At 42.5% G+C, this 25312-nt stretch overlaps 1 protein-coding gene across 2 annotated transcripts in view; it reads right to left on the reverse strand.

Annotated features, from left to right (window-relative positions):
• The window catches only part of XYLT1 (xylosyltransferase 1), a 177892-nt gene that overhangs the window by 42350 nt on the left and 110230 nt on the right, over positions 1-25312 (reverse strand). For both annotated transcript variants that reach the window (XM_088174415.1, XM_014895403.2), the window contains 3 exons: positions 22845-23017; positions 22008-22210; positions 487-567 (listed from right to left, as the gene is read on the reverse strand). In XM_088174415.1, the coding sequence (XP_088030541.1) occupies positions 487-567; positions 22008-22210; positions 22845-23017 (457 nt within the window). The remainder of the gene's footprint in view (positions 1-486; positions 568-22007; positions 22211-22844; positions 23018-25312) is intronic.

Genomic DNA, 25312 nt, shown 5'->3' on the forward strand with positions numbered 1-25312 from the left:
ACCTGTGCAGGGTGAAGAAGATGGAGCTCCAAGGACCTCCATACTTTAATAGACTGTGATAAGCTCCAGCCACCATGCTCACTCTTACTGGCATTGCAGGCTGCTACAGGTTCCCACACCCGGGGCTCTGCCCATGCCAGGCTGTGCTGCAGAGCTCAGATAACCCAGGTTTTGCTCACCACTGTCCCTGGGGCCACCTGGTGAGTGGGGCAATGGCCACTTACTCACAAAACATCCATCTGTGCCGAGTCCACAGGGGGATGCAACATCAGTCTGCTCAGTGCCTCTCTCCCCACAAAAGCATCTCTGAGTCTGGGAAGGAGTCACTGTGGGCCAAAACAATTATCCTCAGAAAAGGGTTTCCTCCTCATTCACTTCTCTTTCCTGGACTAGGGATTTCTTCAATCAGGTGATGCTGGAAAACCATCACCATACAATAATTCTCAGAGCTTTGGTTAAAATAAGGTGAGGAAAGGGGCAGCTCACCTTGCATTGTCCCTCCCGTGTGATTTCAAGAAGTTCATGTCGCGGTATCTGGACAGGAATGCCACGAGCTGATCGTTTGTCCTGTGAGAGAAAGAACAAAAGGTGCACGAATTACACTGGGAAAACCACTGTGTCTAAAGCAATTCATATATTTATTCTTCTCATTTGGAGACCATTCTCAGAGTCTGAAGGAGGTGGTTCCAAAAACAAACTTCCATCCTGCTGCTAACCTTCAATGACCCCCTCTGCTCAGGAAAGCATACTTGGAAGGAAGCACAGCTTTATTACACCTTAACAAATTTCTTATCAACCCTTGACAGGTATTTTAAGCACCATAAGAGAGTATGCATGAAGTAACTCACTCAACACTTTCAAAGTATGAAAATCCAGCTGCAAGATGACTGCACTGATAGTTCCATTTTACATGCTTTGCTAGATATTTCCTAGGGAATTTGGTTCAGTATCTATTGGCATTTTATTTGTTTTCATTGTGTAATAGAGAACAGGCCAAGGCTGGAATGCATAATGCAAGAGAATTTTGATGTCAAAAACGCAGTATAATCAACAGGAACAAAAGAATTTAGAAGGTTAATTCCAATTAGTATGACAGGCAATCTGACACCAGCATTTTCAAAATTTCAGCTGATATGTCCAAGAATGTATTTACACTTGACAGCTTTTGTGGTCTGTTATTTCTTTAACAATGGAGCAAATATGTTCTCTATTTATCTAGGTCAGCATATTTAGGAAAACTGAATAAATCACATTAAAAAGATCTTAATCTCCTGAATTGCATTCAAACCCACAACCTTATGGATACAATACCATTTAAGCAATGGTCTGTAATGAAGTTGGTGGCAGAAAGACTCAAGATAAAAGAGCTGTCAGTAGTACTGCATTTTGAAAACATTTCATTATTATAAGACACAGAAAACCAAAATGTACAAAATGTGTTTAACTTCTGGGGTCAGGCTGCAACAACCTAGAAATATTATCAGCCAAGTAAACTATTTCCATAATGTCATTAATTTTATCTAGACTAAATGAATATCTGTCAATCAACCATCCTGACAGACAGGCCCCTGAGAGCCTCCTCCTTTACTCCCTCATGTGACTGCAACACCTCCCAGGGTCAGACTCTGCATCTCAATTTGGCAAACTCAGAAACTGCTTTCTGTATAGTAAGCTGTGCAGATTTTCACATTTGCTGCTCCAGTGACTCTCCATCTTACTGGGATGAATAGGCATTTAGTGAATTTACTTAGCAATGCTTCCACATGAAATGGTTTCAATGGCTGACATCTTCGGGTGAGTTTCTAGGCAAAAGCTGGCTTGCAAAGATGATCTTTAGAAATATAATCAAGTTTGGAAGTGCTTGAGCTTTAATTTCCTTACAGGATAAAAATCAAATCAACCAAAGTAACAATCCACACCACTCAATAAAACATCATCCCTTCTAGATTGCTCACCCACCTGTATTTTGCTATTCAGCAATACTCTACCAAGTGTATCAGGACTTGGGGCTGCTATCATTGCTTCTCAGTTTTTAGGTAATTCTTATAAATATCCAAAGTATATTAACTCTCAAAGTAATCAATAACTGACATTTTCCCTCTTCTTGAAAATATTGGTGGTATCTTGGTCCAACTTTGAATATTTTTAATTTTTTGTTTTAAAGAACTCATACAGAGTTTTACTCCTTCTCAATTAATATGCTTCTTTTCATGTGTTGATAACATGGAACTAAAGCATCATAGTTCCATTTGGTAAAACTTTCTAGTTAATTGACATTTAGATTTATGCAGTCAACCAATTCTATGCTCAGCATGGCAGCACACTGAATTTTTATTAAGCTTTCATTCAAAGTGCTCCTTCTGGCCCCAACATCATGAGGATGCTGCACATCACCTCTGACTTATTCCACCAGAAGACATTAAGAAGAAAATCAAAGGTATTGAACACTCCATAGATGTTAATGCATTTGTTAAAATCCTCCTCACCTTTCAGAAAACTTTACCTTCAGGGGTAGATTTCCTAAATGCCTCTGGCACAGATTGCTGCCACAATTCTTCAATACAGCAGCAGCAGAGCCTCTGCCACGGCAGTGCCTCTGGCACCAGCTATTTCCAATGCCTCTAGCACTCCTTTGGACAAAGACTGGAGACAGGGGCCTGCTTTTTCTCTAAGGCAATCAAAAGCTGAGATTTTCAGCTGAAGACATCACTGGGAGCAACAGCAACTCCACACTGCCAAATTAAATTCTGCTGTAGCTCCACAAATTTCAGAGATCATTCACTGAGCATAAATTTGGCACAAAATCTTTTATTAACTGTCACGGTAAAACAGAAAGTAACAAGTGCAACATAGGCTTCCTAAGAAGGAAATAAAGTCATGAGGAGAGGGAGGGCAGTTCATGCTACTGATTAAAAATACACTAATATTACATATCACATTGCTATCAGTTTCCTCAGTGTGTAACACAGCATGAATACAGATTGAGGAAAAAGTCCTTCTGCAGTTGGTGCCTGAGGCTGGACCTGATGGATGCATCCACACAGCTCCTGCTTCTATTTCCTTTTGCTATTAAACTCGCTTGGAGGGCAAGGCACCAGGGAGAAGGATTAGCCAGCTGGCTACCTGTGTCATTAGCAGGGAGGAGGATGGTGTGAGTGTAGAGAGACTGAGAGAAAATGGGCATTTTCAGGTGTGCAGCACACAGGGAGAAATGCAAACCTAATCCTCCAGTGAACACCAAGAGTGGAGAAAGCTTGTGTGTGGGGGAGGGCTGCCATGAGAACACGACAAGTGAAGAGTGATGGGAACAAGGCCTGGCTGAGTTCACTGATGCAGATTTGGTGCTCAACAAGGGCACGGGGGTGCCCATCTCCCCCAGACCCTTGCTGAGGTAACTCAGTAGGGTCCCACAGCTCCCCTCCTGCAGCAGGGGTGGACAGGGGTGGCTCACTGTGCCCACCTGCTGAGATGCCACTCAGCAAGGCTCAGCCAAGCCCCCATGGGCTGGGCTCAAGGATGGCAGCACTCAGCTGGGCAGGCACTGGGGCTCCAGGGGCTGCAAAAGGGACTCAACCCATGGCACTGCTCAGCTGGGGATGTGGCTGAGCCCCTGGGCTGGGACTCTGCTTGGGGTTAGGTCAAGATTAGAGTTACAGGTCTAAGGGAGAGGAAAAGGTGAGCTCTATATCCAGAAGGAAATTCAGAAGATATTGCCAAAGCAAAGCAAAGTCTGCTACCAGTGTTTCCTCACGAGCAGCCCCTGGCTGGGACTGAGGTGTCCCAAGGTGTGAGCAGGCAAAGCAGGCACTCAGTAAGCACATGCTGAGCGTGGCAATAATTTCAGCATATGGCCTGCACACTGGGGACTGAAATGAAAAACTGGAGGGGGAACACTGACCGTGTTTGCATTGTCTGAACATGCTGGAGGTCTGTGCAGGGAGTGAGTCCTGCACACAGCCACGGCCAGACACTGCAGACAGCAAGAGGCAGTGCTGCTTTGCTGGCCTTAAGCAAACTCTCCAACCCTAGTGACTAATCCAGGCAAAGAGCAGAGATGCCCTCAGTCTGCATCTGTGAAAACACATTAGGAAAGCCTTTGGAGAATATGAAAACAGGAAAACAAGAAATTGTTACTTTGGGGAGATAGTGATGGCTAATAAAAATGTTCTGATTCAGCAAGGTACTTTAACACATGGGCAACTTGAAGGATGGAGGGAATAGCAGCCACTTCAATGGGATTATTAATATGTCGAAACCTATACAAGTTAATAACAATTTGGCTAAGTTAGATGAAAAGTTCAAAAGCTTTTGGCAGCACACAGGTATGGAAATAAGATGTTTTGATTCTGTGTAGGAATGACATGAAGGAATGAGATCTGCTCTGAATTTATTAATTATTCATCTTGATTAACTTAGGGCTATCTAATGACAAGCCTGCTGGCTGCTTCACAGGAGGGGTTAGTGCAGGGAGGGGATTAGCCCTGGCCATGGTGAGCAGTGGGGGCAGCAAACACAGCAGTAATTCTGCCTGGTGTGGGGTGCTGGAGAGGTAGGCAAGGATTACGAAAGCAGCTGAACAGGCAAAAAAAGAAACACGAAGGCAAAAGTGTTTGGGAGAATAGGGCAAGGAGGATAATGTGGTTTGAAGCAGCAATGAAGGGCCTCTGAAGCAGAGATGATGAAGGCAAACATACCGTCAGAAAAATCAAAACTTACAAGTTCTCCCAGTGCCCAAAACCTTGGTATTTCCAGCTGTGACCGCCTGACTCATGGCCACAGTTTCCTTTCCCAGGACTCCTGTGACAGTGTGAAGGCACAGCCCTGCAGAACCCAGACCTACAGCAACCCCAGCAGCTCTTTGCCAAGAAAATCTTTCTACAAGGTCGCTTGTAGAAAAGGAAAAGACTGCAGAGACAAAACCTGGAATTATGGGGCAAACTCACCTATTCAGAGTTAAGCATGATATTAACTAATATGGCTAAACATGATTAAACATGCAGATGTGCACACAAGAGCCTGAAAGTGAAATAACTGAATGCCTTAAATTCTGCTACCTTCTTTTCAATAAATTCTTACAATGATACTTAAGCTCACTGATTTCAGTAAGTTATTAATTCATTATCCCAGCATTGCAGAGCATTAGGGCATGCCACCACCACCAAGCCCCTGAGGCAGGAGAGTTCCTTCAGCAGAGTTCCTTCCCTGGCCATTCCTAGCCCGGGGCTATCCCTCTCCCTCTTACACAGGGAGTGCCTGTGCTCAGCCTGGCTCCCCAGGCTCTGCAGCTGCCTGACAATCCTGCAGCACCACGGGGCACAGAGGAGCTGGGGAGGAAGGAGAGCATTCCAGGAGACAGGGAAGGGCTTTCTGCCAATTGCTGCACACACCTGCACAGCACCCAGTGCACTCTGAAAGCTTCTGCTGGGGCACAGCAGCACTTGTGGCATCTTCCCACTGCAGAAAGGGATCCTGACCTGTTCTGGTCCCTCCACCAGGCCAGTGGGCACACACGTGGACACAGCATATAACCTTACAAAAGGATGCAACAGACAAATGATCCAACAGAAAAAGCAAAAACCTACAAAACCTCCTCCTGGAACATTTATACATAATGATCAAGCAGGCAAATGAAGCATGAGAAGAAGAAGGGGAAAAGTTTGCAGGGTTCAGCTTTCAAACCCTAGATAGGCAGCCTGACCCTCTTACTGGTGCTCCCAAGTGCTCCAGCCTCTCCAAAGGCAATTTGGTGCAAGGGGAGGCTCAGCAGAGCCTGAACCAGGCTGAAGTAAGAAAAAAAAACCCAACAAGTCTGCCATCTAAAAATGCAAAGAAAGGGAAAGGTTATATTTAGCCTTTGCTATCTATCACAGAACAAAGATTAGCACGGCAGGCCTTTCTCAGCAAAGTAGATTCCTGTAACAGCAGCCATTCATAAAACAAACCATAAAAATGAGAACAGCAGATACGACTCCAGAGGCCAACTGCACGAGGAAGGCTCTGGGTGACAGTTAATACCTCTGCTTTTACAACAGTCTTGTCTTAAATGGTTTGTTTTGTCTTTCAAGTCATGTTTAACGGAGGAACAAGATAATGGAAGAAAACTATTGCCTTAGCAGCTCAGCCCCTGCAGTACTTGGGAGATCAGAGCTGTGCTCCAGCACCAGCGCTGCCATCCGGGCTGGCAATTCACACCTGTGTATGTCAGTGTCAGCCCTCTGCATCTGGATGCTGCAGGCACTGATCACCCATCACAAGGGATGCAGCCACTCTCCCTGCAGCACTGCCAATGCCATGTGATGCTCAAGACATTCCATTAGCAATCCAGTCATCTTGGCTGTGCTTTCAATTACTGCTTCCCATTCAACCATTGTCTGTTTCCCCTGGAAAAGAAAAGAACTCACATAGTCAAAAAAGAGTGAAAGTATTTTTTAGATGTTACCCTGCTGAATAAACCTCTTCCTAGTGAGAGCACATAAATGCCTGGGTAGAAAGGAGATCTGCTGAGAGAAAATAGAATATCCTGCATCGTCTGCTTCCTGAGCCACTCCACAACTTATTTTCTATAAATTCAAGGCTTCAGATGGCATTTATAAAATAAATAAATAAGCCCACTGCTGAGAAGCAGCAGCACATGCTTAAATGAAAATCCTAAAGAGACCATATAAGAGAATTCCACTAAGGATTAATGAACAAATGTGATTAAAACTATCTACAGCTCTGGACTGCTGCCAAAATGCTGCCAGCAGTGTTTGATATGTAAATGCTTAAAACATTTGCTGTGTGTACTGCCGTTGATGCAAAGCCTCTATAGAGAGTTTCTCCATCTAATTAGAGATATTGGTTTAGCAAACTTTGAAGTCTATAAAACCCTCAATGTCTCATTATTCCTTTAAAATAGAATATTCATTTGTTTGGAATGTTTTCCAGCTATATCCCATGAAACCCTGAAAGGCCCTTGGCTAATGAAAAACTCCAGCCCCATATCAGCTGATAAACCCTACAGCTTTTATGATAATAAAATTCTCACCACATGCACTCATTAAAACTTGGTAACATCGCTTTTGACTTTCTTTAAATATTCACTGGGAAAAAAGTAAATTACGCAATTTCCAATTATTTTATAGCACAATTTCAACACAAGCATTTAAAATCTCCAGGACCTTATCAAATACACCATACAACCACTGTGTCTCTGATCTGGTGAAGCTCTGAACAGTAAGTGCTGAACTGTAGCACACTTGGAGCTCTCCCAAAATGATGCAACTTTCACACTGTATTGTCATAAACTACTTCATGGGTCAGGGCCCACATGTCCAGAGGCAGAATGTGCAAGGATTACACACGAGGTCAAGAGCTGAGAACTGTCCTTAACCTCATCTTTGATCTCTTAGGTGCACAAGTACATTTATTAAGGAGATTTTTCCAGGGAGACCAATCCAGTTATAACTCAGATTGTCCATCTTCACCATAGGTATGTCACCAACTCACCAATGTTTTGAGATTTAACTCACTGGTTAAAATGTTTATGAAACATTTTTATAAAATCCCCTCAGTCCCAGGAGTACCTCTGAATTGATCCTAGGAATTAATTTGTCTGTGACAATGACATTTTCTCAGCATCCCTGCTGCTGCAGCAAAAAGTAAATAAGAAAAACACTACCCTGTAGTGCCATGCCATATGCAGCTCTTTTTCTCTGATTTTAAAGCCACTATAAGTTGCAAGTTACTATATTTTAGAGTAAAACTATGAAATACATTAAGGTAGTTTTCCTTTCATAAATCTAATTGTATGCAATTGCTAAGTCTAGATTATTTGTATGCTTAACAACAACAAATGCACTGAAAAATACTTGAATAACAAAAGCTTCTGAAGCACCTTACAAATGTGCAACTGGTAAACATGGTAAACATGAAAATAATCAAGGAAAATCAGCTACGTGCAGGACGACTTATTCCCTAAATAACCTGGTATTGATGCATGCAGCTCAGAGGTATTTTGCTAGAAAGGAAGGAAATGTTTCACTCTGATTTGCTAAACAATTTTCTATTTACTTTTCTATTTAAATTTATGAATCATCAGCATATCACCAACATTATTAATTTTTTTCATCTTGCTAGCCCAGACTTTGAGTGCCTGATAGATAGTCCTTGCTAGAAAGGTCTATAAATGCCTATTTCAAATAAATATTTTTAGGTAAAGGCAGAGATGTGTGTCTAACTTAGATAAGGGCTAGAAAAGTTGTTAAAGGTATATACTGTAGTAAAGCAAAATTCTTCTCCCACCACATTCACAAGAAATGTCAGGTTAGTTGAAGTGCATGTATGAAAAAATGCTCATTTTTATCAGTGCTGGCAAAAACTGTTTATCAAGCCTTGCTGGCATTCCCATTATTCATATTTGGAAATTAAAATAATGCAGATTAGTTCAGAAAAAAAAGCAACATGGGGTTTAGACTCTTCAACACATTCTGATCTAAAATGTTGTTTAGCATTCATAGAATCACATGATTACTCAGCACTATGTCAGCTCCAAACATAAAATCATAGAAATGCTTAATTTGAAAAAGACCTTTAGGATCATCGAATCCAGCACTGCCAAGCCCATCACTAAACCTCATCCCCCAGTGCCACCATCCCAAACTAAGGTGACAGCCTTGAGTAAGCAGATTTCCTTTTGGCATTGGTGCAATCATGTCCACAACCAGAAGTGTCTGTTCAGGGGCTTGTGAAAGCTGTTTCACAAGAGGGAGAACTGCCACATTTGCCTGGTCCCCTCTTCGGTGTGTGTGCCTGGAGTACAGGCACTTCGTGCACTCACATCACAGCCTCTTTATCTCAGACACATTCATAGTTTGTTTCCAAACTTTTTTTTTGGGCTTTTGATCCCACCAACACAAATCTACAAATTTAAAACAAAAATGGCCTAACATATCACCTTCTTTTAACTGCTGTTCCCTGGAAGGATCAGTGGTTAAATGCAATCACCCTGCTGGGGTTAAGTCATGTAAAGGATGAGCCATAGGTGTGTTTGGGTTCTCTTCTGCACACAGGATGAACATCCCCCGGCATTAGAGTGGAAGATGTCTCACTCTGGTCTGTGGAGGGGCACAGGGGCTGCTCTGAAGCCAGGCCAGGATCCCTGGCAGCAACAACTCAGCTCTGCTCTCCCCTGAGCAGCACCATCAGTGATTGTCCTCGTCCACATTTCCTCTCCATACCACATGGCAGACTTGCAGAAGACAAGCCAACATGTCACTGCTCCGGTTCAAGCTGAATTCTTCTCCAGTTAATGATGAAATGGAGGAGAAGCAGCAGTGCAGACAGGGGCAGGTGAGCCTGCCCACACTGGGAAGAAGTTCTGGGAAATTTGTCACATGCAGGCAGATGGGTTCACACAAAGCACAATGAGGCCAATGTTCCCCTCAGTCACTTTAGCTGACCTTCCACTAATAGCTGCCATTGACACTTCAGTCAGCAACTTTCCAAGGTAGCTGTGCTCAGGATAAATGGAAAGAATTGTGGTTTTCGTGGTAAAAATGCACCAATTTGGTGGATGACAGCAACAAGTCCAAAGCGAATGTTTTTAACCTTTTTCTATTAGGAGTATAAGGACTGATTGAATGCAGAGTGTGAAGCTAATGAACACACACTATTTGCTGACAATTTGGCACAGAAAAGCTGTTTTAATGTCACACTGTCAAAGGTCTGTCACATTTTTAATTTCCATCAATAAGGAAGTTGAGTGTTGATGTAAATGATCATTGTGATGGACAGTGAGCAGGAAGCAGCCGTGCACCTGAAGAGGTGACCCACACAGCTTCAAGCCACACTGCTATTTACATTGAGACTCATGTCTAAAGAGGATTCATGTCCAGAATGTCTAAATTTAATAAGGTTATTTACTTAGTTTTAATCCTGTATGGAAAAAAAAATATCTCCGTTCAGCATATTTCTATTTTAAAACTTTCCTGACAATAAGGGCTTTCTCTCAGTAGAAAAACCTATGGAGTGACAGAAACATTGGTAAATGTACTTTCTGCCCAAAGTACAAGTTTTAAAAAAGCAGTACACAAATTACCCACATTTTGTTCATCAAAATATTTTTAGTACCTTCAATAGTGAAACAAGTTCCCTCTGGCAAGTCCTTTAATCAATGAAAAAAATACTTTTTTCTATCCTCTTTCCTACTGATAAAGCACTATGCAAAGGACTTTTCTGTTTTCATATCTGTAATGCTCCAGAATCAGTGCAGTGCACTCAGTTTATGTCTGTGCAAGCCAGAGCATAAACCCTACTCTGTGTTCCTGGAATAGGCTTTGGGAAATCCTAACAAAGGTTTTGTGTTGTTTCCCAGCTTTGAGGCTGTGAAAACATGTTGTTCCATGTGTGACAGCATGTTAATAGATGAAAATCAGCACTGTCTTCCCCTCACTCTAAGAGGTGCTCTGTCTTTCCTTGTCTTGTCTCAAGGTAGGCAATTCTCTATAGCAAAAATCCCCAAGCAACCACTTCTTTTCCTAAGGCCCATCCATTGTGTCACAGTGGCAGCAAATGTAACAGCTGCTAATTATTACAAGACTTCTAAAGCTGCTGAAAAGTATTGGCCAAGACAATTTGCTTTTCACAAAGTTGCCTTTCCCTGTTATTATAAAAACAAACCGTTCCATTTCTGATCATGCCTCAATGCAGGGGCCAGTACAGAGAAATCCCACATTTAACAACCAGAGCTCTGCATGGGCCATGGTCCTGTGCATGCCAGAATATCACTCGTGAGCATGCAGCACCACAAAGAGTTAACACAGGCAGGATTATCCTATCTCACAAAAACATCTGAGCCCACTTAATATCTGCTGAAAAGTATCTGAAGAAAGAGAGTGCTGAAATACTTGACTAACCAGCTGCTAATACCCAAGGATATTTAATTATTAAAACTAAACATGATATAATTTTAGCTTTATAAAAGCACTGGGATTTTATTTAGTACAGAGTGATGCTCACTGCTTTGTATTTTTCCAGTGTTTGTCTGCTGCTGCATATTCATGTAGAACCTCATCTGCCTACACGATACATCCCATTTTGATGAAAACAATAATCACTGATTAAATAAGCAAGTGGAGTGAGCTTCAGAAATGATCAAGTTCATTACTCAAATTAGTGAGACTTTGTATAAAAAGAAAAAAAATCTAGATATTGGGCTGAATAGGAGCTTTTTGTTTGTTTATACAGTGTATATTTTACATGGCATGGTTTATATTCAGCAGCTTTTTTCGCCATATCTAAAATTAAATTATCAAGAGTTTTGTGCAAAAAGAGAAGAAATTAAAATTAAATATGAGCACAGATTTAAAGCAACCATTCACTTAATCCAATTCATACATTCCTGCATCCGTCTGAAATTTTATTTGTACAAGTCAATAAGAAAGATGACTTGCTAATTGTTGAAAAATGGTTTAATAGTTATTGAGCAATTATAATTAAAAATGCTCACTTTCTTCCAAGAAAGTGGAAAGAAAGAAACCTCCTTCACCCTGCTTCTCATCACAGAGCTCAGAGCTCTGCCTGGTGGGGTCTGTCAGTCTGGGGGTGCAGTCCTGCTGTCCTGCCACAGAGACCTTCCAGCATTCCCAGGTGTCACCCTGGGCCGGTTCCATGCCAGGGATGGAGCTGTTCAGCAGATCCAACTTGGATTCCAAGTCCATCATTGTGAGCTGGGTGTTCCTGCATCAGCTGCAAGAGTCTTGCAGCTTCAGACTCATGAGATGTCTCTGCTTTTCTGGAAGCAGCTGTTAGGGTGCCACTTCCCCAGCTTTAATGTTAAATTTTGGTAATTTCTCAATTTCTGAAAGACAACTTGCTCCCTCTGACTGCGCTGATGGTGATTCACCCTGACACCCCACCCTCACCCATCAGTCCCACCAGGAACCAGAGCCATTCCATCCTACCCTGCCCAGGACACTCTCAAAGCCAGCATGTGCCCACAGGTCCCAAGAACAGCTCAAAACACCCTCCCTGCACTGTCCCTGCTGCCACAGCCCCTCTGCAGGGGAAGGCAGGACAGCCACGCTCCCAAATGCTCCAGCCCAGCATCCTCCCCAGGCTCACTGACACACTCCCTGCTGCCACAGCAGCCACCCAGTGTTTCACCTCAATAATGAAGCACAAAGTGCTCATGCTAAGCTTGGAAGCATCAGGGAGCTGAGACCAGGAAAACCCCTCCTAAAAGGCACAAAGTACAAAACTCAGCACTTCTATGTCTTGCCATCTCCCTGATTAATTTGCAGTGTAATCCTGGACCAAAACTGGCTGGCTTTGTGTGACATTGCCCTGAGAGCAGGAGGTTCTTCTGAGGCGGTGGGAAGGATGGACTTGGGTAAAGAAACATTTTCCCCCAGCTCACACTTTCTAGGGAAAAGACCAGAGGGAACTACACACTCATGCAGTGAGCAGCTTCACCTCCTGACTGGAGTTACCCAAGGGAAGAGTGGTGGGACTCCACTAGCACAAGGTCCCTGTGGTGCTCTCTGTGCCAGGGATGCAGCCCAGGGCTCTTCATCTGCCCAGAAGACCCTGCTGCTGAGACACTTCCACAAACTCCTTTAAAAGTAAAGTGAATTTTTATAAACCAGGCCCTTCCTGAAGCTCCTCCTGGGCCTGCCACTCCCTTTGATTCCTGAGCTGCTGAATCAACCTGTCGGAGTGCATCAATGCAAAGGACCAGAAGGCAAAACAGGGAAAATGGGGTCAGGCTAATGGGATTTAACATTAATTCTGCACCAAGCCTGAAAAGATGGAAGAACAGAGCCTGGGGGGTGAAAGGGATAATGAACTGAGAGCTGATAGAAAGAAACTTAATTGGCTTTAAAAACAAAAGGTCACATTTTGTTCCCTTTATTTGGGTTGAGCAATGATCTTACTTTGACAATTTGTGCCACCTGATGACTTGCCTTACCCTTGACTGGGACTGTTTTGGAGTAAGTCAGTGAGGAATGCAGAGCTGGGATATGAGGCACAAACGTGGATGTTTGCAATGGGAATGTACAGATCCACTGACTGATACAACTGGGGCTGCTAAGAAAACAACTGGCAGGGTGGGAGGCTGATGTCCCTGCTCCCTGCTGTGCTCAGTGAGCTACAACCCACACAGCCTTATTCCACCAGAAGAGAGCCAGGGGGTCACTTCAACTCGAGAAGAGACTCCAGGAAAGGCATATGAACTTAAGCTAGGCAGTGTGTCACCAGTGAACTCCTGGCACTGCCAAGTGGACAGCTGTGACATGGGGCCATTTCCTGGCTGCCTCTCCCCTCCTGGGCTGCAGTGGCTCACAAATGATTCTCCAGGCACTTTGTGATGATACCTAGCACAGGTATCTCATGACACACCACATGTACCAGTTTCTCACAGAGAAGATCAGGGTGTTTTAGCCTTTAGCTGTAGTTCTGCAGCTGCCACCTGCAACATGACTTGAGCCCCATGGGAACAGCTTCAGTGCCTACACAATCCCAGCTGTACAAAGGTTTAGCAATGACATTGACCCTCAACAGAGCAAGCAGAGCCACAGTCGCTGCAAGCCTTTGCCATGGAAATCATCTGGAAGCTACCTTGCACCTGATTGGCACAGTGCATCCCATCATATGAATACAATCATCTGAGCCACTGCCAAAACATCTGAGGCTGCCTCAGTTAAAGCCATAAGGTGACACAAATAACCAACTTGGATTTATAGACCTTCTAGCCTTCAGCTGTCCCAAGAATGCATTGTTGCAAGATTACCTGCTAGAAGTGACTTTGGGGCAGCAAACTTTTAAACCAAGATAAACTCTTCACTTGGAAAAGACTTGGCCCCAAACCAGTTCCTAATATGGCAAAGAGTGCAATTATCTTGATGAAAGCTTAGGGATGCTTGTCCCTACAGCTGGTTCATCAAGTAATGCTGAATGATGGATATAATTAAACTGCATGCAGCAGAGTGGAATGTGCTACAATGAACCATTTAGGGCCTCATCCCCTCCCATCAGCCTGGAGCTACAGATGGGCCATCACAAACAGTCAGTGGCATTCAGCACTGATATTTATACACAGAGATTCAGAGGTATCCTACAAATGCTCTGTGCAGGTTGAGCAGAAAAGAAGTATTCCACTGTAATAAGGTGCAACTTAAAATCCAGCTAGCCCCTAATTCTACCTGAGATTGCACAGCAAAGTGTAGGTCTGGGATTTCTGCACTACCAGGTCAAAGCTTCCACATTATCTCAAGATACAAAGTTTTGACCAGTTAGCACTAGTCAGGACTATAAAGAAAAATTTTAAAAAAGATTTAGAAGAGACGCATTCTGCAGCACATCCCTGAAGATGAAAACCACCACACACAGAGGTGCCCTACTCTCTTGTGAACCACCCAAGCTCTGCAGCACTGGACAGGCTCACAGATCCTGCATTTGGTCTACAGATCTGTGAGACCTGAAAAATCTCCAATATCAAATATAATTCAATTCTTATATCTTTAGTCCTTTTTTTCAAGGGAAAGAATTTATTCATCTCTCCCTCTCCTTCCTATTTCTATATCACCACTAAAAGACTGAATCAGAACAACATTTTGGATCACCCTTTAATGGCCTTTTGGTTCACAGAGTGACTTGGGAAAGGTATAACAGCACATGTGTTATCTTCACTTTGAACTGCCACCAGATATTATTTTGCAGCTGTTTTATTGTAAGTGGCATCCTGAAATCTAAACAAAAGAGTGTCTTAATGGCAATTTCAGCAGATTTTTAATTTCCTGAGAGAATTCAGCGGGACCACGAAGGGAGAGCACATTTAAAATGCAATGCCATAATAGGAATGTTTCCTTCTTTCAAGCACTTTTAGCTTTTGGAATTTGATAATGATTTCACTGAACTTTCTAAAAAAACCCAACAAAACTCAACTGAGTTGAAGAGGCATTAAAGTTTCTGCTCACAAACCAGGTAAACACCACAAGGACATGTTTCTCTGCAACTTCTGTTACCCACCTCAGATTCAATCCAAAGTAAAAGTCACTTAGAGCAAAGTTGTGGGAGAGCACACAAGAAAATCACACCTGGGATTTCTCTGACTATTAACATCCCACTCCAGCTCAAACTCCACTGAAGCTTCTTGCCCAGGAATGCAGTGAGCAACTAAATACCATGGGAAGGGCTTGCCAGTATGGGGCAGCTAGTGGGGAATTTTTCTAACCATGGCTTTAAAGTACAAAAGCCATTCTGCACAAAGGACTCTCTTCTTGGCTTGGTCACCCCACACTATTTGTCCACAAAGACAAGTTGTAAGTGAGAAACAGGTTTTGTAAATATCCCTGGAGCTGTGAATGAGAAATAGAGAGCTGGCCAGATCCCTCATGCTGCTCATTGCCTTTCTCTGCCCCAACACATCGGTTGCCCTCACAAAAATACTATTCCAGGCACTACTGTAGCATCCTGCTGACAAAAGATGGAACTGTAGCCTAGGAAATGATGGTGCACATTTGTGCTGTTATTGTTTATAGATCAGGCTGAATGGTGAATGAATCCAGTGCAGACTCACACTTAACTCTTTTTTAGTAGATTTTTTTCTCAGTCATAAATAAGTAAAAAATAAATCACATCCAGAAAGTAAATGGCAAACAGATGAAAACCCTTTGGCTCTTTGCTTGAGGACCTCCCTGTGAGCAGCCCCAGAGCCAAGCCAGAAGAGAAGGGGCCACCAGCCAGGCACCCAACATGGGCTCAGAGGCTGCAGTGCCCATCACACTGCAAGTCTGGCATCTGGGGCTCTGTCTGCCAGGCAGAACCCCCAGGGGTGCAGACACTGGCTCAGATGCTTCAGTCCTCATGAGAAGAGATAAAGGGCTCCATGTTCAGCACCGTAATCAACAGGGTAAGATGCTGCCAAGTACAAGAGCACTTTGAGTAAAAATGCTATTCTAAATCTGTGCATCTTTAATCTGCATGCACAGTAAAGGTGCCCGGATAGCCAATTTCAGTTTGGGGGACATTTATTTCTGTTGTCAGCCTGAGGCTACGGAGCACATCTCACAACTACTAAATATCTAAAGGAGTTACTACGAGCTGCAGATGCCAATTCCCCAAAGCAAAAGCTGCTTTATATCCTAAAATCCAGGAGGGGAGGGCAGAAGGAATAACCTCAGCTGCTGTGGCTGAACAGAGAAAGGGTGGGCCTCCCATCACTAACATTCACCAGCTTGAAGAAAACATTATGTTAACATCAGAGATAAACAAAATTCTTAAGCCACAATAACTTACACATTTTATCCCACGCGTTTGTGACCATGCACAAAACCACTGCTTTGCCAACCATTGAAAACTTAACAGTAAAACAGAGAAGTGGAACAGCAAATCAGAAAGATAACTTTCAAAATATATATAAATCTCAAGCAAATGTGCTGGCAAAGTGAGAAAAGAAGAGGAGAAAAGGTTATTTGGGGGATTAAAGAAAGAAGCAAATCTGAAATTCTCAGAGAACACAGATTCAAGAAAAACACTGATAAAGTTCCTTTTAGACAGGAAAAAAGATTCCCTGTGAAGCATTAAGAGTGGATTGACATCTGGCTTGCCAGATAAAGATATTCTGAGCAAACAAAACCACATACAATGTCGGTGACAATCCTGAGAGAAAAAACCTCAGGCACTGGCATCTTACCAGATGTTGTAGTGCAAAAGTTACCTGTGCTGCACTCCCCTCTCCACGAAGGGAGATGACTGAGCAGTGCTTCAGCCCAGGATAGCATTCCAAAGGGCACTTTGAGGAACACTGTACTATTTGCCTAGTGCCTGGTACATTATTCTAGTGGCAAGGCCTGCTTTTCAGATCAGCACTGCAAGACTTCCTATGGGGCGTAAGGTCAAATTCAGCCCTGGAAAGTCAGTATCCTTTCTCCAGGCTTTCATGTTGAGCACCAATTCATGTAGTGCCAGGAAGGAGATATCCCTAGAGGACAGCTTTGAAGTCTGAATCTCAGTGAGACACAGAATTGTTAAATTAAGTCAAGTCAAATTGATGAGAAGTGAGACAGAGAGAAAGTGGAACTGCCTTTTGAGCCAATGGCTTTGCCTTATTTGCCATTACACAGCTTTCATTAGCCCCACTGGCTTTGGGGTTTCTAAGTTCACAGCCATCAAGAGAACACAACTGTGTCTCAGACATTTCTCCCAAAGCTAGAGTGCTGTATGTGAAAGCTAAGTGCTTTGTTTCAGTTCTAAGAGGAGATTTTCCTGTATTTCCAATATTGCATTTCAAATCTGCCCATTGCAAAAGCTGAGATGTTTTGCAAGAGCAGCTGGGTAGCTCCAGTCTGGTGCACCCACTCCATGCAAACTGTATTCTCTTTTTTTCTCCTTGTTACCTGCTCTAAAGGTTGTGTCATTTGGTCATAGGTGAAATCAGGGCAGGTCATTGTGAATTTGACAAAACAGAAATCATCTCTGATGTAGTTTCTATAGAATGGTAGTCACCCATGCTTTGCAGGGGATGAAACTGAGCCACTGGCAGAAACAAGGACATGATCTCCCAGGTAGTTCAAGCACTGGAAAAATAATTTTAAAAAGTGCTGAAGCACTTTTATTCCCAAAGGCTGAACTTCTTTCTAAAATCTGTTGGTTGTAATTATTTTCACCTACCACAGAATGAAAACCTGAAGACCTCTTCCCTGCACTCCTGCTCTTGGCAAATATTGTCTGGCCCAGGGACCTCATTTAGAAGTCACCACTTTGGTTTTTTATCAACTAATGTTACCTTGACCAACAGAGGAAACACAATGAAGTAAGTGCAGGTCAGTCAATAGTTATCTGCTAGCTCAGTTTTCTTAATTTCTGAGTGTTACTCTGTTTGGCAGAGATAATCTCCATACTGGCACCTGTTTGAAGGACCAGGCCCAGTCAGATCATCCCATTTATTCCCTGGAGTGTGTATTAGCTCAGGTGCTGTTTGTGTTATGATACACCTTCCATTCCAGGGCCAGACCAAAGCTTCTACTGAATGTGTCTCATTTAACTGAGTCTTCACAACACAGGCTTTTATGGAAAGTAGGGCTACACAACTTTATCCTAAAATAATGTCAAGCAGCAAAATACAAGTAGTTTCACTGGGTTTCATTTAAGTTCCTTTGTTTTACCTGATTGCCCATAATGGAAAATATAGTTGTATCTGAATTCCTGGCTCCATCAATAAGACACTTTATTTTTCTTACTATTCTGAAGCACTCCCCAAGCTTCTGCTAATAATTTTGCTTGACCTTTATTAAAGACCAAGCATTAGCTGGCAATTAGATTTGGTGATCCCTTTGGTGATTGAGGCTCAGTGATTTACTGTAAATTATAAATAGTTCAGATGTTTCATTATGCTTATTCTTTATACAAGCTCTGTGGCCAGGTAAGCACTGACACGACATTCACTGTTAAATGATCTAATTAAACTTCTTAATTTAAGTGGTGCAACACTTCACCTGCCACATTATCCAAGGACTCCTGCAATGCACATTAAACATTCAGCATGAATAGATGCTCTACCATAGTTCACCTTGTTGGGAGTGAAATTTCAGTCCCTGAACATAAGGTTGACTACTTTACACTGTTTGTCAGAGACAATAAATAATGCAAGTAGATACCCATAGAAAGTAAGAGATTGAAGATATCAAGAGCTTTCCCATAAGGTTTGCAAAAAGGCTCTCAAAAGAAAAGACTTTAAATTATGAAAAAATATCACTACAATTAAAAAATATAAGGAAAAGGAAAGAAGGTGTTGTTTTCTTTAATTTCTTTATGCATGCAATGACTATGAGAGATGATTTCTTACAACCCTGCAGGCCTGTGTTCCTTTTTTATTTATGAGCCCAGAGCAAAAGGAGGGACAGTCACACAACCTCCCACCTCTGAGCTGCTTGTGGAGGTTTGTCTTTAGCCATTTCATCCCTCCTTTTCCTGCTGAGAATGTTTAACAGAGCTGAATGAAGTCAAGGTTGGATAATGCATCACATCTTTTCACTTAGGCCAATAAATAACATATTGCCTCGTGATTAAAGGGAAACACTTTAGATGGAGGCTCTTTTATGTCCAGACTGTTTGCCAGTGGTATGTACTGCAGTAAGAAGGAGAAGCACATGGATTAGGACCTCCTCTGTGCTAGTGCTGGACCTACAGACTCCACAAACAAAACATTCAGGCACGAGGAGGAATAATAAGGATATCTGGATTTTTCTGGCTTGCATATGTTTTATTTTACACATTTGTAATTGTTTTCCTCACAAAATGAATAGTTCTAATATTTTTCTCCCATGCCTTTATATTTTATGATGTCTAACATCTGCTTCTGGACATCTCTTCTGAAGGATGAAAGGCTCCTGGCAATTCTACTGTAGTCTGTGAACATACCAGACTACTCCCTGGACAGATTTAGGCTTCATCACATTGTATTAACCCCACATATTGAGTATGCTTTTTTTGACTTAGAAGGCTGGATTAGCTTTTATTATCAGAAGAGAAGTAGTAAAGGTTTCAGTATTACAGATGGAATGGCAGATGGAAAGCGAAAGCTTAATATGAAGCAGCTCTGGATAAAAACTATTAATCCACAAAATTCATATGTTCTTATGCAGGGAAACCTAGCAAAACCCACTGCAATATGACTAACCAGAGAGAAGTGTAAAGTGCCCCTAGCCCATTATCTGACAAGTCATGGCATGGGGTCTGAAAGAAAGAAAAGAATCTCTCAAACACCCTATTTTCTATTTCCTGGAAAAAAAAAATCAGGTCTCTCTGGATTATATAGAGAGGTAATGCTTCCCTAATGATTATAAATAATAATAATTCATAGCATCTCCACCATGAAAATGAAATGGACTCATATATATATATATATATATATATATATATATATTTATTTGATGAGACAGGATTTCCCATGGTTTATAGCTGTAATATTCCATATTAAAAGAAATATTTAATGTTACTTGTCAGTCACTATCATTGAAGTTGGAGCACTGAAAAATGTTTCTTATTTTTTGCTGAAGTGCAGCATGGTGTGAAGAGGAAGCATGTTCCCTTCAGTTCTGCTAACAGAGTGCTTTGGCAGGAAGGGAAGTGAGCACTTCAGACCCTGCCTGGGTGCTGAGAGGCACCAGGAGCCACCACAGAGCTCTGAGAGAGGCTGAGAGGGGAAGCACGACCTTCAAGAATTCCCCCTATGAAGAAACAAGTGCCTGGAATTTCTCCAGCAGAGTTGGAATGACTGCAAGACAGCATGGCATTATTACAAAGACTTCATTAACACTGAACCAAAGCTGGTGATGGCCATGTCTGGAAGGCACTGAGCCCACCTGCTGCTGTGGTTTGACTTCTTCCACAGGGAACTAGGAACAGTTCAGACTGCCCCAGGTCGGCTCAGCATTACACAGTGCTTAGGGTGGATTCAACAGCACAGCATAACTGGACACACCTGCTGGCACTAGTGTACAACAATACCACCTTCAGCAATCACTCTCCTACAATTCATCCTGTTTGATTCACAGTGTCATCACTTACCTTTTCCTTTATGGTTTTGCATTAGTCCACTTTTTAGCATCCATACAGTATTCCTCACCAGGAAAGTGAATAATCAGGAATAACAAGCTAGCTTTTCCCAAAACTCAAGACATATACAGAAAACTACATACTCATCCTTATAAGCAAAGTTGATATATCAACATTGTTAGTTCTCTTCCTGTTGCACATCAAAAGTGTTTAAATACTGTGATTTCTTAATCCAAATCCCCATGCTCTAATATCAAGGCAGTCTCAGTAATTCTGGTGCTCTAATCTTTCTCCCCAAAATGTGTTGCATTTCACTGAGAGTGCTTAGCAATGGGCACCAGCAATAAAGCCTTTTGTCAGTCCTCACAAAATCCTTCCTAAGGCACAAGCTTAGGGGTTTTGTCATTGTTCACTTCAGTGGTGATTTCTGTCCAAGGAGCACCTTCAGGAAGAGATTCGAACTACGAGAGAGATTCTTGGAGAAACCTAACCAGTGGAAGCATGTTTCTCTTCCAGGAGAATTAAAACCATGTTCTATCATCACCCATCAGGAAATCACCCAAGAAAGTAACTTCCCCTCTTATTGATTCATTTTTGCATAGACAGAAACAGAAGCCACAAGAAGAATTTAATGTTTCCTTCTCCTTAACAACTCTTACAACCTAAACCTAAAAACAGTTTCGGGACACTGGGGGATTTTTTGGGTGGCCTTTTTGTTGTTGTTATTGTTGGGTTTTTTGCTAGTTTTCTTTTTGTTTGGGTTGGGTTTTTTTTTTTTTTTTTACAGACTATCTATTTTTGCACAATGTAGCAAACGTACTAAATGCAGCTCTGAGGCCTGGGTGATGTAAATCCAGAAAGAATATAATTTCACTTAAAATCACAAGCCTTATCATGTGATGGTTTGCAAAATTCTTAGCCTGATGCCATCTGAATAAAGATATTCAGGCAAGGGTTGGTACTGAAGATACAATTGACTCCTAGCAACTTATTTGTCACTTTTACAACCATTATCCTCCACAGAAAAAGTACTAAAAAAAGGGAGAGGAGTACCTGAATTCATATCTTCAACACTTGCTAAGACATCAAATCACACTGTTAATCAGAGCCCTGGGAGGGAGGAATCTCTCCATGCCTGAGTTTCATTCTCTGAGCTCCAACACTTCTGGCTACTTTCCTCATCCTCTCTTACAGGTACCCCTTTCCCTGGAAATAATGACTAACTGGAGCAGCCTCCCAGTGAAAGTCCCCCCAGGCAAGTGGAAGACACACAGGGCACAGGCAAGTGATTGAATCCTTGGCTAGAGTGTGGCTGTCAGATGCCAGCTCACCAACAGGAGTTTTCTGCTGTAAAACAAAAGAAGCTGCTCCTCTGCTTCTTGCAGCACAGCACAGACACATCACTGATTATCTCCATACTTACTTCCTTTAGGAACAAAACATGCACATTCTTAAAATACTCATTGTACCTGATAGGGTAATCAGCAGCACTGAGGTTAATGAAGAAATCCCAGGGCCAGTCACTCATCTCCATTAAGTCCTTCATGGTCTGCAGGTAGGTGGTCAGAAGACTTGCTCCTCCCCAGATAGTGGCCATTCTCCAGGAGGTGACTCTCACATTTGGGTACTGGCTGGCAAACTGCAGCACTTGCCGGTGCAAGTAATTGGATCGCTTCACAGGAGAAAAGAGTAATACATTCAAGTTATTGTGTCCAAAATTGTCTCTCTCTGTATTCACTAAAGGCCTACCTTACTTTTTGACTCACTGAACGCTGCCATTGCTTTGCCCTCACTTACTATGGCACACAACCTCCTTTTGCTAAATGTACAGAGAACCTTGGTTAATATTTTTATTGCAACTACAGTAATCACTAACCAGTGTAATTAGCTTTATCCACCATTTGTCATCAGACATCCTAAAGGGTTTTTGTAAAGGAGGTGACTGCTACCACCTCCCTTTTACAGTGTGTCACTTGCCCAAGGCACCTCAGGTCAGCTCTCCATCCAGTGGGCCATCACCTCACTCTGCATCAACTTATCACTTACTGCTAACTAAATGTGCAACAGACAGACAAGGGGAGATACTCATTGACATAGAAGGAGAAATGAAGGCTGTTACATAAAGAAGATAACAAGAAAGAAAATTTAAGGAAAAAAAAAAAGAGGCTCCAAACATGTAACAGATGGAAAGACAAAAAGTGACATGCACTTTATGCAGCAGAGGTAAAGGGAAGATGAAGAAGATGACAAGGATGGGTAGACTGACAGATGGTGAGACAGGCAATTTATAACCAGTGATATATTACCTTGTCAACATGAATGTAATAAAAATGGTCTTTATGGTAAATAGCCTTAAACATGCGCTGGAGCTGCCGGGAAGCTCTGCCATGAACAACCAAGACAAATGCGATCCTGACTGGGTTGGCTGGCATGTATTCTACGGAGTCCTCATCCCACTGAACATTGTTGTTGGCTTTTCCTGTTCAAAAACAAAACACAGGACATCTGAGTGTATCCACAGGGCAGGGGTGCAGAGAGCAGTACACATTGCACCTTGGCTCTTTCTCCCAAGGCCCTCTGTAGGGCAGGGTGAGAGCTCACGAGGGGTGCCAGCCTGTGTCCCATCCCGTTTGTGCCCCCTTCCCTGTGCCCACACAGGGCCAGCATCCCTTGGGCAGCAGCCCATGCCCATGGGCCTCATCCCAACAGGGCTGCACAAGCATGGACAAGATGGACAAGTACCCAGATGCTCATGAGCTGTGTCAAGCTCCACCTGAGTACAGACATCTGAACCTTCAAAGGAGTCACCTCCAAGTCCAAAGTATTCAAACAATGACAAGGCCAACCTTCCCCCAGAAGGAAACACCTGTTTAGACAAAGCTCTAGTTCCCATGATCAGCACAGCTCTCCTGAGAAGCTGGTGGAACTCTGCTACTGAACAGCTGCTGAGGATTATTGACTTAGAGCATTTATTTGTAACAGCAGATGTGCCCTGGAACATTTAAATGCAACTTGCATATCTTCACTTCTACATGGAGGAGTGGGGCTCTTCCAATACTATTTAAAATTCCTGTTCATTTTTATTTTAACAGAGTAATTTCTGGTCTTCCTTTTCTAAAGCAAACACAGTGTGTGGTTCAGACAGGATGCACTGATAAACTGAAGAGCTGGAGGACATTTCTAATAAGAAATTTAAAGTGCTTTGGTTTTGGTTTATGTACCCACTCTGCAATTCAAAAACCAGAACACAATGTAAAAAACACATTATTATATCCAAAATCTGACATTCATTTTTCAGTGAAACAACACCACTCTTCAGTGCTCTGACCTTGTAAGGACCTTTCTCAACAAAAATGATTTAGAAAGAACCTGAAATTTTGAACATTAGCAGTCAAAGAAGGAAAGTACCTCCAAGTCAAAAAACCTCCTCCTGCCCAAATTTTCCTCTTGCAAATTGTAACTTTTTCATTTTTCAAATGAAAGGAATAGTGTTGTCTTAAAAGCTTCGTGATGTGTGTCCTCCCTGCCAGAGGTACAATTTTCAAATTCCTAAGATCTGAGCTGTTAGCAGGTTCTGCACTTACTGCCTTTTGTGATGCCCCTTTCTCCTCCCACCTCCACATCCCCAGCACCCCAAGACTCCTTCTGCAGACAGTGGAGACACTTGCTCTAGGTTGTAGGACAAATTGGAGGCTGCTCCTGGGCTCAGTTATCAGGCAGTCTGAGTGCAGCTACAAAGCCCACTGCACTTTCCAAAACATCTCCTACAGTTATTAAAAAAACATGCTCATGTCTGTTTGATTTGATATAAGGAGCATGAAATAAGACATTTGCCAAGTGTGAAGTGAGAGTAAGAGAGAGGGAAAGATATTTTTCCCCAGGTTTTTGAAACTGGAAACATATGCTGATAAAAGTAAACAATACCAAAAGCTTTCCAAATGTAATAATTACAAAATAAAAGCTGGACACAGAAAAAAGACCTTTGCCTAATCCCTTTTGGGCATCTCCTCCTTATTTAAGGCAGTAATATAAACTTGGAAAAAACAGACCAACTGCATGTTTGCAGAACACTGTTTAGGTGATCAAACAATTTGATCAAAACAATCCCCTTAATTGCACTGAAATGCCCTTGAGTAACTGAAACTCCTTCTAGACATCAACGAGAGAGCTCCTGCTGCAATGGGGGCAGCACATCCCATTCCCAAAAGGGAATGGTCATCTCCCACAGCTCTCCCTCCAAGTTTCTCCTCAGCACTGCTTCCCTAGCACACTCCTCTAAGTTAGAATCTGTTTTTCCCACCCTGGAGCCCCAGGACAGCTGCAATGTCAGAGGTGTCCCTTGTGCCCAGGATGTGGCTCTTAGCTGGACTGTGTAAAGGGCTAAAGGGCAGCTGTGTCCCTGTCCTGGAACACACACGGATCCACAACACCAAAGAGCCTACAAAGTCCCAGAGGCTCCCTGCCCCATGGAGCACACCTTTCCTCAAGGCACATCTCTTTGCAGCAGTGCTGCTCAGAAATTAATGCAATTTTATTGCCCCCTGTTGTATTCAGACCAGACATTAGGAAATTTCTAGCCCCATAAGTCACTCCAACTTTACACAGGACACAAACAACTTAAATGATATTTCTTTAAAAAAAACCATCCACCACTAGTTCAGGAAGACTCAGATGAATATTAAAATATTAGAATGAAAGCTTAAATTTAATTTCTTCTATAGTTTTCAGTTTGTTTATTATGGCCATTAGCTTATGCCCAGTTCTACTGTTTCTC

The sequence above is a fragment of the Sturnus vulgaris genome, chromosome 16 (genome assembly GCF_052056855.1).
Source record: "Sturnus vulgaris isolate bStuVul1 chromosome 16, bStuVul1.hap1, whole genome shotgun sequence".
In the NCBI taxonomy this organism is placed as follows: Eukaryota; Metazoa; Chordata; class Aves; order Passeriformes; family Sturnidae; genus Sturnus; species Sturnus vulgaris.